General features: G+C 36.6%; 1 protein-coding gene across 3 annotated transcripts in view; it reads right to left on the bottom strand.

The window, feature by feature from the left end:
* LOC131157761 (uncharacterized) overlaps positions 1–14483 on the bottom strand; it is a 29494-nt gene that overhangs the window by 1454 nt on the left and 13557 nt on the right. Inside the window, exons 13-15 of one of the 3 annotated variants that reach the window (XM_058112127.1) lie at positions 689–751; positions 520–613; positions 322–404 (exon numbers count right to left, since the gene is read on the bottom strand). In XM_058112127.1, the coding sequence (XP_057968110.1) occupies positions 322–404; positions 520–613; positions 689–751 (240 nt within the window). Of the gene's footprint in view, positions 1–321; positions 405–519; positions 752–14483 lie in introns of all 3 variants that reach the window. The other 2 variants (XM_058112128.1, XM_058112125.1) reach the window with 2 other exon arrangements.

The raw sequence follows: 14483 nt of genomic DNA, 5'->3' as shown, positions 1-14483 counted from the left end.
AGGTTAAAAATAGAAAATTCCACAACCTTTTTCTTTTCTTCTTGAAAACAACTTTTGAATTATGTTCTGCCACATTTTTTTTTTTTTTTCTATAATAGTACCTTCCCTCAATCTGCTAACACATCTGGTCCAAAGTAAGGGCAACAACATAATGTGTCACCCCATACAGTCGAGCAATGGCAACACAAAATTCTGTGTTCATTTTTTAAATAAATTTGACAGTTAAAGAAATCAATGACCGTCTTAGCTTCATAGATGTCAAACTGTTTTTGAAACATCTTAAATATGGAATGGCAAAGTTTTTTTTGAAATGAAATTTACCTGAAGAAAGAAATAGAGATCTTTGGCACATTGTACATATTCCTTACGGCCAACAAGACCTACTACAGCAGCTGGTGCATTCTCTGCATTGAAAAATAGAATTCATTTGCATTTGAAGTTGGCCAGTAGAATTTCAAAAAAATAAAGTTGTCTTAATGCAGACTACAAAGAGGAAATGTGTAGCATTAATAAAATTACCAATCATTAATTCATATACAAACTTCGCACGTCGATTTGCTTCTTGTTTTTGCTCCTCTTCTAGTGACATATGATTCTCTTCCTCCTGTTGTTTCTGAAAATTATCCTTCTTAGGTGAAGATATTTGCATGGGCAGCTTACCACGAGGAGTAGTTTGGGATGGACTCACAGAGGGGGGCGGTTGCTGTCGCTTTGGATGCTTGGTTATGAATATTCCATCAGGCCAAAGTATCTATTCAAATCAGTTTTTCCAACAAAAGAAGAAATATATTAGAAAGGAGAGGAAAATGAAACAGTGCAAGAAGAGGAGGATAAAGCATCCTCCTACAACAAAACAACACAACAAAAAAACCAAGCCTTAAGTCCCCACCAGGTGAGGTCGGCTATATGAATCATTTTCCGCCAATTGATGTGATTATGAACTATTTCTTTTGACAAATTTAGAAATATTAAATCTTTACTCACTATCTGCTCTCAAGTATTTTAGGTCTACCCCTACCCCTTCTACTGCCCTCCACCATAGCTAACTCGCTCTTCCTCGCTAGCGCACTAAGTGGCATACGTTGCAGTGTCCATACCATCTGAGTCGTCCCTCCCTCATCTTATCTCATATAGGAGCTACACCTAACTTACCGCAAATATGTTCATTCCTTAATTTATCTTTTAATGTTATACCACTCATCCATCTAAGCATTCTCATCTTGACAACTTTTACTTTTTGGATATTCTATTTCTTCGTCGCCCAACATTCTGAACCATATAGCATAGCTGGTCTTATAGCTGTCCTATAAAACTTCCCTTTTAATTTTAAGGGTATTCTACGATCACAGAGCACACTTGAAGCACTTCTCCATTTTAACCAACTTGCTTTAACTCTATGCATTACATCATCTTCAATTTCTCCTTCAGCTTGCATAATAAATCCAAGGTATTGAAATCTAAAAGTGCTATTTATTTCTTTATCATCAAGTTTAACTTTATCTCCGATATTCTTCCTATCATTACTAAAATTACATTTCATATATCCTATCTTATTTCTACTTATCTACTTATTATAAAACCTCTAGATTCCAAAGTTTCTCTCCATAATTCTAACTCAGCCTCTACTTCGTCCTTAGTTTCATCAATTAATACAATATCATCTGCAAATAACATACACCATAGAACCTCCTTTTGAATACTCTTAGTCAGTTGATCCATCACTAAAGCAAAAAGATAAGGGCTCAAAGCATATCCTTGATGTACGCCTATGGTGATTGGAAATTCTCTAATTTCTCCATTTACAATCCTTATACTAATCATTACTCCATCGTACATATCCTTAATGACATCAGCATAGCTACAACATACATCCTTTTTTTTTTTCTAAAACCCACCATAGAACTTCCCTAAGTATCCTATCATATGCTTTCTCTAGGTCAATAAACATCATATGTAAATCCCTCTTCTTTTCCCTAAACTTTTCCATTAATCTTCTTAAAATCTAGCTTCTATGGTAGATCTCTCAGGCATAAAACCAAATTGATTTTCTGAGACCTTCGTTTCTAACCTTAATCTTTGTTCAACTACCATTTCCCATAGTTTCATCGTATGATTCATAAGTTTAATTCCACAATAGTTATTACAATTTTGAATATCTCCTTTATTTTTGTATATAGGTATTAAAGTGCTTTTCTTCCCTTCATCTAGATTTTTTTTAAAGTTTTTATAATTGTATTAAATAAATTAGTTAACCATATAATTTCGTTAACACCTAAGCATTCCAAACTTCATTTGGGAAGTAATCTGATCCTATAACTTTCTCATTTTTCATCTTTTTTAGTGCAAACTTAACTTCGTTAAATTTTGCAAATAAATCTCATATTTTTACTCTTTTCCTCATTTGATAATTCTAAGTTTAAGTCTTCTATTTGGTTTTCATTAAACAACTAACTAAAGTAACTTTGCCAAATTTCTTTAATGTCTTCGTCCTTAACCAAGACAATATCATCCACACTTTTTATACATTTTACATTTCCTAAGTCCTTACTCTTCCTTTCTCTAACTTTAACAAGTTTAACTATATTTTTTTCCCCTTCTTTTGTATCTAATATATCAACAAACTATAAAATGATCTGTTTTTAGCTTCACTAACGGCCTTTTTTGCATCTTTTCTCACCTCCTTATAATTTTCAAAGTTATCCCTGTTTTTACATTTTTGCAACGTTTTATACCAATTTCTTTTTGTCTTTACGGCTTTTTGTACAATTTAATCCACCACCAACTTTCTTTACTATTTGAAAATCTTCCCCTTGATTCACCTAAAATCTCTTTTGCTATCTTTTTAATAGAGCTAGGTAATCTACTCCAAAGAGTTTTTGTATCTATCTTATCCTCTATAATCCAATCACCATATTTGATCATTTAATCTTTAATTTTTATCATATTTTTTCCTTTTAGGTTCCACCACCTAATTCTCTTACATTGGTTTATTTTATCATTTTTCTTTAATTTTTTAATACATATATCTAACACTAAGACTCTATGTCGTGTAGTTAGGCTTTTACCTGGAATAACTTTACAATCCCTGCATGATAAACGATATACCTACCTAGTTAATTTTTTTTTTTTATTTGACTTCTACTTTGTCCATTTTTAAAGGTTATTAAGTGTTTTTCTCTCTTCTTAAAGAAAGTATTCATTATACTAAAATCATATGACATAGCGAAGTCTAAGATCATCTCCCCAGACTCATTTTTGTCTCCATATCCATATCCTATATGTATCCTCTCATAATTTTTATTATCCCTTCTAATGTGTCCATTCAGATCTCCTCCTATAAATATTTTCTCAGTTCCTGATATACCCTGTATAATACTATCCATATCTTCCCAAAATTGTCTCTTAAGATTTTCTGCTAAGCCAACTTGAGGAGCATAAGCACTAATGATATTTATTATCTCTTGTCCTAATACCATCTTGATTTTTATAATTCTATCCCCTACTCTATTTACATCAACAACACTATCTTTTTTGTCTATAATACTTCCTACTTCATTCTAATGTTCTTTTCCAATGAACCAAAGTTTAAATCCTGATTTTTCAATTTCTCTAGCTTTCTCCCCCACTCACTTAGTTTCTTGAAGGAAAATTATATTAATTCTTCTTTTGATCATTGTGTCCACAATTTCCATGTTTTTACCCTTAAGTCTTTACCTGCCCACATCCAGAATGATGCAAAAACCCTCGCATATTAGACACCATACCCAGACACCGACACGGCACGTCGCTTCGAGGCGATGACCTAGCCCACCCTTGCCCACTTTTTGCTACACCCGGGTGGTACAAGTGCAACGCGTCGCTCGTAGGAGATGCCCCAGCAAATATTCAGTAAGAATTTATATTATAGTGATCTGACAAATTTTATGCTGGCTGTTAGCTACCTAACACAACCCTCCTCCTTTACCTGGGTTTGGGATTGGTTATGTGTGAAAAAATTAGGATATTAAGTGCATCACAGGCAGAGTTGAAAGCATCCTCCTAATAACCCTTTTTTTTTTCTTACAAAAAAAAAAAAAGCTTGATCATAAAGCTTTCCAATCCTACAAAATATTTGTTAAGTGCATTCTTTTACAGGTCCTACAAGCGAATGATCTATTCATGTAGCATGTACCATTTCAGAAATAACATTAAACCGTCTGAGGCTCTTATTTAATTATCAAACAAGCATGACCATCTTGGGGCTACCATGGAGTTGGAGAATGAATTTCCTAGCAAATCTGTGCGAAGGACTGCCTAAGAAGAATTTATGCACCCATATTAGGCTTAGATTTGGAAAATAGGCATTCTGGATATTTGGTTATTTGGAAATTATTATGCATTGACGATATTTCATAATTTTATATTAGTCCTATGATTGTTACTTTGGCAATTGATTGGGATTTGAAACCCTAATCCTTGGTCTCCCTCTCCCTATATATATATATATATATATATATATATCCAAACACCATAATTGTTCGCAAACTCATTGGAAAGTGCAAAAGAAGCCCCTGACTGTATGCTACCTTTGAAAGTGCGACCTAGATTGTTTCTACCTACAAACTGACCTCATAATCAAGCTTGGACACCACCAAAAGTTGGAATAAATTGAAGCAGACCTGCAAGATTTTGATTCTATTTTGCAAATTATTTAACCAACTTGTAATATTTTCATCTGTTCTGAAGAGAAACTGAATCTGATTGCGAGAATTTGAACCGGATTGCAGGAACTTTGACATCAGCAGCAAGATACTAAAATTATTTGCAAGAAATTCATTGTTTTCTGAGAGAAATTAAAGGGAAAGAAGAAGAGGAATCACTGGAATTGCAAGCTACAACACCCTTCAGTAAGGCTACAAGGATTTTTGTATGTACTCGTTAAAAATAAACTGCACACTTAGCGCACAAGGCTCCCATGCCATACTGGGGGTCTTGGAGATATGGAGGGCATGGTGTACGCCACCTTACCTCCACATGGAGAAACTATTCCCATAGTTTGAATCTTTAACCTTTGTGCTCCTGATCAATGAGTAAAGGCTCACCCTCACTTGATTTGCTATTTCTTACTGACTGGCATGCGTGAAAATTTGCATGAGATCTTTGTGCATCTCATTCCAGCTCATCAATAAAAAATTTTTGCTAGATCATTGTTTTGTTTTTCACATTACATCATAAAAAGAAAAAACTTTGTTGGCACTTTTGGTTCCCCAATTAGTTGGCAATTCACAGACCCTGATGCCCTTTTAATTTGATGGTTGTTCAAACTTTCTTTGTTTCTAGGATTGGCTGGTTGAAATGGCAAATTATTTTTGATCTTTTATTTTTTTGATCAGAAATAGGAATTTATTAAAAGAGCAACAAGGGGATGCCAACCCCAGAATATAAAGGATCTGCACTCTTGGAGGATCACAAAAATCTTACATTATGGAGAATTATTTTAATTGGCATGAAATGTCGGATCATCAATGCATCCACTTTACTAGATCAAAACGGTTTAGTCCAGCAATAAAGTATTCTTTAAGACAAATAATATGTCCCATATCTGAAGGGAATTATTTAACTAAGGTAGGACGGGAAGTCATAATTGGATGGGGATAATTTTGAACCAATTTGGAGACTGATTTCAAAAAATAAGCTCAGTCAATTAGTATTTATTATGTCTCTTTAGTTTAATTTATAGCAGGATTGCTGATTGTACCATCCATTCTCACTAATATGAAAGCCCTGACCACCTTCAATCTCTCACCTCAACTTAATTTCTTATTTATGCAGGATTGATCATACATCCTCACTAATATGAAGACCCAACCACCTTCGAATTTCGATCCTCACCTTCTTTCTTCTTCTTCTTCTTCTTATCAGTGGCGTAGTCTTAAATTTAGGGAGTTTCACTGAAATTCCAGTCAAAATTTTAGATTTCAAGACGGTTCAAAAGGAAATCAAGTTTCAATTTCCATTTCGCAAAATTTTCAGACGTATAGGTCAAAATTTAAAAGAAAAATCATAAGAGAAAATTTTGGAGTTTTTCATTTTGCTTCTAAATTATTCACAATAATCTATTTTAATATTTCTCAATGTGCCATCCATAGTTTATTACAATTTTTTAAGTTTTTAAAATTTCCTTCAAAATCGAAATTTTCATCCTTGCTTAGCAGGATGCTGCTCTGTGTTGCAGATAGATCTTATTAAAGGATTTGCCATTGAAGGAAATGGTAATAAGGTGAAGATTTCCGTCTACTAGTTGATGACACCACAATCTTTTGTGCAGCCTATGTTCAGTGAATTCTCACAGTGATGTTATCATGTTATGCTTTGAAGCAAACTCAGGCCTTCAAAGTCAATTTAAACAGAAGTTGATTCCTTTGGGAGAAGCGGTTGATGGGTGATTTGCTTGCAAACATACTGGCACTCAAACTAAGTTCACTTCCTATGGTACATTGAAGTTGCCTACTGGGGCAAAGTTTAAAGAAAAAGGCATGTGCGAACCCATTGTATAAAACTTTGGCAGAAAATTTGTTGGACGGAAGAACCTCCTATTAAAAAGGGGAAGACACTTTCATCAAGAGTACCCATGCCTAATCTGCCTGTTTACTTTATGTCCCTTTCTCCTATTCCTAAAATTGTGCAAAGAGGTTTGAAAACATCTATCAGATAATTCTTCATAATTCTTCGGGGGTTAACATTGGGGAAGAATTTAAATTATCTCTAGGTTAGTGGGGGTGATTAAAATTTAGGAGATTTGGCCATTAAATCTCTTGCTAGCTTTGGTAAAGCCCTCCTTTGGAAGTGGTTTTCAAAAGGAGAGCTTATAGAGGAAGATTGTTGCTTCGAACCATGGATTTTAGTGGGATTGGTGAAACCACAAAGGATTTCAAGGAGGCATATGGTGTGGGAGGTTGGAAAGTATTAGGATAGGGTGGCATGAATTTCAGCAATATGTGACTTTAGGTTGGAAAGGAGATTCAATTCTCTTTTGGCCTGACAATTGGTGAAGGGGCACCAATTTCAGGTCTTTTTTATGGCAGGAGAGGAATGCTCTTGTACCAAATTGCGTTACCAGGATGAATGACATTGCACCTGGGAATATCAATTTCAAAGATAGCAACGAGACTGGGAGATAGGACAATTCTATGCTTTCTTTAATCGAGGAAAAGAAATGGGGTATATATTATTGCTTCTCCACACCTAATATTTATCTTTGGAAAATCAAATTCAATTGCCAAAGAAGAGCCAACTTCAATATATTAGAATACCATATTACTAACTGCTAAATCAGAAAATAAAAGGCATATGCAATTTATTAAACACTAAGCATGCTATATTTTCTATTGTGTCTTAATGCTAACCTGTAGAGCAAACCAAGAGGGTACGGGGATTGATGCTCAAATATTGATTTCTTAATAAAATTTTATATTACAAGAAATTATAAAATAGTGGGCACAAAAAACACTTTACTTGAGGAGGGAATCATAAACGGGATAAGGCGAAATGGAAATTGACAGAGGGAGACAGAAACAGTTTGAAATTTTTATGAAGAAATTACCAAGCAACATAGTGGTGACAGCCAGACCAATTTTCTTTGAACGCTGTTTGGAATGTAGGGTTGCCAACAGTTCCATTCTTTACTTGGGGAGGCAGTGATTGAAGATCTCCACTATAGACAATTCACAAAACAAAGGAAAGGTACTTGTCCATTTGTGCTTTTTTATGTAAAGAAGATGGATGGAGAATCGGTTCGTCGTGCCCTCCGACACTGCTCATAGGCTAATGAACTTTAGGATATGGCACTCTCAGCTTGGGTCTCTCTTGGGTGAGGCTGATACTGTTACCTGAGAGTTATGGGCTTGGTCTAGAATTAAAGTATGTACAGCAAAGGAAAAAAAAAAACTGCACAAGTAATTATCACTGTTATTTTGGATTTTGCGGAGGGATATAAATAGAAGCCTTTGTAGGAGAGGAAGCCTGTATTGGTTTGCTCAAAGATAGATGGTTAAAAAGCTGATCTGATATACTGGTAACTGTTAAATAGATGTAAACTATTTACTTAACATTTTACATCTTGTTGTTTCTTTTTAATTGCAAGTGATTTCCACTTAGGTTGGCACTCCCTCCGTGCCCAACTAATGAATTTTTATGTTTTTACTGATTTTTTTGCTAAAAGACAGCTATAGGGTTGTGATTATGTTCAAACAAGGGTTAAGGAAATAAAATGCATTGGCTACTTTATCTGAGGCGCACCAAATGTTTCCAAATGCTGACAGATCTCTTCGAATTTTCAACGCCAAGAAAGCTACTACTAAGGGACAGGTCAATTTCTTACAACAGAACAAGTAGGTGGTCATCACCTTATTTAGAGTTTCCATGATATGACTCAAATTGCTAATAGATCTCAACTTTTTAAGGACCTATGAGTTGCTTCACAACTGAATGTTTTGATTATGTCAATGATGGTCATAGTTTCATATGCACAATTTTCTGGCCTTTCAGTGAACTTGAGATGTATCTTCTAGGAAAGATAGGACCCTAGAATTGTCAATAGTGACCAAGGACATTGTTAACATTCAATCATTCCCTCTGACCAACAAATGACTCAACTCATACCAACATTACCTTGTCAGAAAACTCTTCAGTTCTGACTTTAATGAACCACGTGATGAGTTAACAACTGAAGGAACTTAAAATGCTTGCCCATGACACTATTCTTGAACCATAAGAACAAACATATTTTCAAGGGTCTACTCAAGATTACACAATTCTTGAGCCAAGAGTTGAAATCAACTTGAGATGGTTTCTCATTGATTCAATGACCTAGTCAAATGTTTCTCATCCCTTTATATGTTCCAAACCCAAATCTAATGATTTTCACGATGAACCTTGAACGTAGGCTTACTACACATCTACTTTATTTTCCATTGGATAAGGATATTAAATTAATTTCTTTTTTAGAGGACACGTTACTTTACCAGAGAATGTTGGGGCTTTCTCTTTCTCTTGCAGGGTTTGTTATGCGTTCAGTTACCACCTTCCTAGTTTGAACTCCTTTGATATTGTTAAAATTATTTATGTGTTTTAGTAGTATTATTATTGTTTTAGTATGTTAATTAGTGAGAGTTAGTAAGAGTATTATTGTCATTAGAATGTATTTAATTTGGATTATGAATAGAGGGAGAGACCTATCTTCAAGTTATATAATTCATTTTAATCAAAATCTCAACATGGTATGAGAGCGTGATCCAACCTAAACCCTATTATACTCAGCCGTCAACAGAAAACACATTCTCGTCGCTGCCCTTCTTAGATCCACCTCCGCCCTTCATTATTTCACAAAACCAACTATTCAGCCAAAAATAGAACCCTCTGAAGCCTACCCTCACAAAACCCCATCGCCAGAAAAGGCCTCAAGTGCCACCATGTGCCAGCCAACTGCTGGCAGTGCCAACCCCATGCGCCAGCGCGTGAGAGAGTTTCCGGCCACCTTATCTCTGCCATGTTCTGATTCCTTCTCTATACAATATTATCAAGCTGTTGGGCATGTTTTTTGCTAAAAAATCCAACCTTTTTCAGCCATGCAATTTCTGTTTGGAGTTTGAAAGGCATCTTTTTGAGTTTCTTGGAGTAGTGGCAGCGTTTGTTAGTCCAGTTGTCAGGCTGTGGCAATGTTCTATATCAGTAGGTGGGTCATTCACCTCATCCGTGGTTGTGTTTGTGCTTCACATAGTTTGTGATTGTCCCGATTAGTTTTCATTGTTCTTCTTGTTTGACATTGGTGTGGCTGCAAGTTTGTGACTGTTGGGATGGATCTATGAATCCCAAAAATGTGTTTCCTTCATCACTGCCACAGATAACGACTCAAAAGTTGGATGGAAAGAATTATGTTCAATGGCCTAAAGCTGTTTGGGTTTATTTAACAGGATTAGGAAAATCTGACCACTTGCTCCAATCTAATCCTTCTGATGAGAAGAGAAAAGAAGTGTGGATTCAAGAAGATGCCTTCATTGTTTCCCTCTTGTGGAATTCGATGGAGTCGCAGATTGCACGAATGTGTACGCATCAAGACATGTGCAAGGAGATTTGGGATAATGCCAAGCTTCTATACTCTAGTAACATTACACATATGTATAATTTATCCTAGGAGTACTTTCAGTTACAACAAGTAGACAGGAGCATTGAAGATTATTTTGGAGAGATGAAGCATACTCATAAGGAGCTAAAGTCGTGCAATCTATAACTGCCAACGTTTGTGAGATGCAAAAGCCGAGGGAGCAAATGACAATCCTTTGGATTCTAGCAGAGGCCTAAGATTTGAGTTTGAGGCAGTCCGGTCCCAGATACTTAGTAGTGCCGAGCTACATCATTTTCCAATGTTCATTCTTGTGTCTTTTGTGCTTCCTTTAGCACACATTCTCCTGCTCTTGCATCTGATTTTGAGAGGACAGCCTTTGCTACATAGGGTGATTCCAGTTCTCTACCAAACAACCACAAAAGTTATCAAGGTGGTTTGAATGGTTGTGGTGGTAGAGATGGATGAGGTAGAGGCACTCCTCATAAGTGTACTTATTGTGAACGAAGTAATCATACTATTGAGCAGTGTTAGGATCTCCAGGGTAGACCTCCACGTGTTCCCAATGCAACCACCACCCACTTCACACCTTTGGGGGCAGCCAATGCAGCCATCTTCAATTCCACACCTTTTGGGCCAGGTGGGGGGGCTACTGTATCCATGTCAGAGAAAGAGTATTCCAAGTTCCAACAGTACCAAGCGTCACAACAAGCTTCTCTTCCCATCACATCCCTTGCCCAAACAAGGATCTCCAAGGTAGACCTCCACATGTTCCCAATGTAGCCACCACCAACTTCACACCTTTGGGGGCAGCCAATGCAGCCATCTTTGACTCCACACCTATAGGGCCAGGTGGGGAGAGGGGGGGGGGGGGGGGCGCTACTGTGTCCATGTCAAAGAAAGAGTATTCCAAGTTCCAACAGTACCAAACGTCACAACAAGCTTCTATTCCCATCACATCCCTTGCCCAAACAAGTAATCCAACAGAATGCAAGTCATCTAGTACTTCTTGCCCTAGTCCTTAGGTTATAGACTTTGCCACCACTGATCATATCACAGGTATACCTAGCATTTTCTCCAATCTTCAATATCCTGCAAATTTACCTTGTGTTACTCTTGCTAATGGATCCACCAATGCAGTCAATGGAATTGGGACTGTAAATCCCACTTCTTCTATTTCTCTTCCTTTAGTTTTGTATATTCCCAATTTTCCTTTCAATCTCATATTCGTTAGCTAGATTACTAAATCCATTAATTGTTCAGTGACATTCTTCCTTGATTCTATAGTTATTTAGGATTTCAAGACAAGGAAGAAAATTGTCGGAAGGCATGAAGCTGGTGGACTTTATCACCCTGAGTCTTTATCTCCTCCTACCGCCTGCACTGCTTCTGCCACACCTCTCCAAATTCATTTTCATCTTGGTCATCCTTCACTGGAAAAATCAAAATGTCTTGTTCTTGATTTGAGTTTTGTGTCTAGTCTTGATTGTGAGTACCATTGTGTGTCCCTTTCGCTTCCTGAGTCAATAAACAGGCTGCAAGCCCTTTCATGTTTGTTCATTATGATGTTTGGGGTCTTAGTAGAGTTGTGTCCAAATTGGGTTTCCAGTACTTTTTAACATTTGCGGATGATTATTCAAGAATGACTTGGCTATATTTAATAAAAGATCGTTCCAAGTTATTTCATGTATTTTGTGCCTTTTGCTTTGAAATAAAGACTCAATTTGGTTTGCCAGTTCGAATACTTCCAAGTGATAATGCTACAGAGTATTTTAGTGCACCATTCACAACTTATATGACTTAGTTTGTTATTGTCCATCAATCATCTTATGCCCGCAATCCTCAACAAAATGGGGTTGCAGAGAGGAAAAATAGACATCCTTGAAATCGCTTACACCTTACTTTTTCAAATGCATGTACCTAAATTGTTTTGGAGTGATGTTGTACTTACTGCTTGCTATCTGATCAATAGCATGTCATCCTCTATTCTTAGTGGTAAAACTCCCTACTCCATTCTCTTTCCTAATTCACTTTTATTCTCCCTCCCTCTTTGTATATTCGAGTGTGTGTCCTTTGTTCATCAACTAACCCCTGGGATGGATAAGTTGGATTCTCGTGTTATAAAATGTGTCATTCTGGGCTACTCAGATAGTGAAAAGGGATATTGTTGTTATAGTCCTGCACTGCATCGCTTTTTTGTTTCTGCCAACGTTACCTTCTTTGAGTCTACAACTTACTACACTTAGTCCCTGAGTGCTTCTGAGCTCAATGAATCTCTTCCTCTACCTAATCTTCCAGATTCTACTTTTCTGTCCTTGCCCAACTAACCATCTAAGTCTCCATGTAGTTCAAGTCCTTCTCATCATCTTGATCATCCTAATCTGCAGGTGCATTCATGACGGCAGCTCCAAGGAAGAGAGTCCCCTCTAGCTTCTACTACCACACCTTTGGTTTCCTCATCTAATGATCATATTTCCCATAATGTTGATCCTCCCATTGCTGTTTCGGAAAGGTATATGCACATATACTCAACATCCCATTACCAACCATGTTTGCTATAACTTCTCATCACCCTCCTATTATTGTTTTGTTACTGCTCTATCATCTACAACCCTTCCTAACTTTGTTTCAGAAGCCTTAGCCTACTTTGGGTGCATGATATGGTTGAAGAGATGAATCCTTTACAAGATAATGACACTTGGGACTTGGTATCTCTTTCTCCTCACAAGTTTGTAGTTGGTTCATTGGGTTTACACAGTGAAAATCAACCCCAATAGTTTTGTGGCTCGTCTAAAGGTCCATCTTGTTGCTAAAAGGTATACTTGGGTGTATGGTTTAGATTATTTTGACATTGGACTTGGTATCTCTTTCTCCTAACAAGTTTGTAGTTGGTTCATTGGGTTTACAAAGTGAAAATCAACCCCGATGGTTCTGTGGCTTGTCTAAAGGTCCGTCTTGTTGCTAAAAGATATACTCAGGAATACTGTTCAGATTATTTTGACATTTTTTCTCTGGTTGCCAAACTTACATCAGTACGTCTGTCATCTCCTTGGCTACTACTTGTCATTGATCTCTGCATCAGTTAGATGTGAAGAATGCCTTCTTGCATGGTAACCTTGAGAAGGAGGTTTATATGAAGCAACCAGCTGGGTTGTTGCTCAAGGAGAGTCAAGCTTAGTGTGTCGGCTCAAGAGGGCACTATATGGTTTAAAACATTCTCCCAGAGCATGGTTTGGTTGTTTCAATGTTGTAGTACTTGATATTGGTCTTCAATGGTGTACAGTGGATCATTCTGTGATTTATCGTCATACTTCATCATGTAAGATCCTTCTTGTTGTTTACGTGGATGATATTGTTATTACAGATGTTGATGATAAAGGTATTCAGAGTCTCAAAAAATTTTCTATAAAATAAGTTTCAAATCAAGGATTTAGGACCGTTGAAATACTTCTTAGGTATAGAAGTATGTAGATCTCGTATGGGAACTGTTTTTTCGCAAAAGGAGTATGTTCTGGATCTATTGGATCAAATTAGACTATTGAGATCTAAACCAGCTGATACACCCATGGATCCTAATAGCAAGTTAATGTCGGATATGTGTGATTTGCTATCTAATCCTGGACAATACTAGATACTTGTTGAAAAGTTGAATTATCTCACAATAACTCAGCCGGATATATCTTTTGCAACAAGTGTTATAAGCCAATTTCTAGATTCTCTGAGGACAAGTCATTGGGACACAATAATTCGCATCTTGAGATATATCAAAGGTACATCTAAGAGAGGTCTTTATATCGTGATCAGGGTCACACTTATATCCATGGATATACAGATGCAGATTAGGCTAGGTCGCCTCCCGACTGAAGATCCACAACCGGGCATTGTATCTTGGTTGGTGGTAATTTGGTTTCTTGGATGAGTAAGAAACAAACTGTGGTGGTCAAGTCAAGTACTGAATCAGAATATAAAGTTATGGCTCACACTACTTGTGAACTTGTTTGAACGAAGAACATGTTGGAAGAATTGGGTTTTTCACATTCTCAGCCTATGAAGTTGATGTGTGATGGTCAAACTGCTCTTCATATTGCCTCCAACTCAATTTTCATGAGCGGACGAAGCACATTGAAGTTGATTGCCACTTTGTTGGGGATAAACTTGTGTAGAAGCTTATTACTATCGCTTATGTGAAGTATGATATGTGGCTTGCTAATTCATTTACCAAAGCTTTGGGGGTACTTGTTAAATTTATTTCTAACAAGCTAGGAGCATAGCAATTTATGCTCCAACTTGAGGGGGAGTGTTAGAGGTTATTTATGTCTTTTAATATTATTATTATTAATTGTGTTAGTATTTCAATTAGTGAGAGTTATTAAGGGTATTATTG

This window comes from Malania oleifera, chromosome 6 (assembly GCF_029873635.1).
Source record: "Malania oleifera isolate guangnan ecotype guangnan chromosome 6, ASM2987363v1, whole genome shotgun sequence".
NCBI lineage: Eukaryota > Viridiplantae > Streptophyta > Magnoliopsida > Santalales > Ximeniaceae > Malania > Malania oleifera.
The sequence above is the reverse complement of the archived record's forward strand: the minus strand, read 5'-3'. Positions and strand labels throughout refer to the sequence as shown.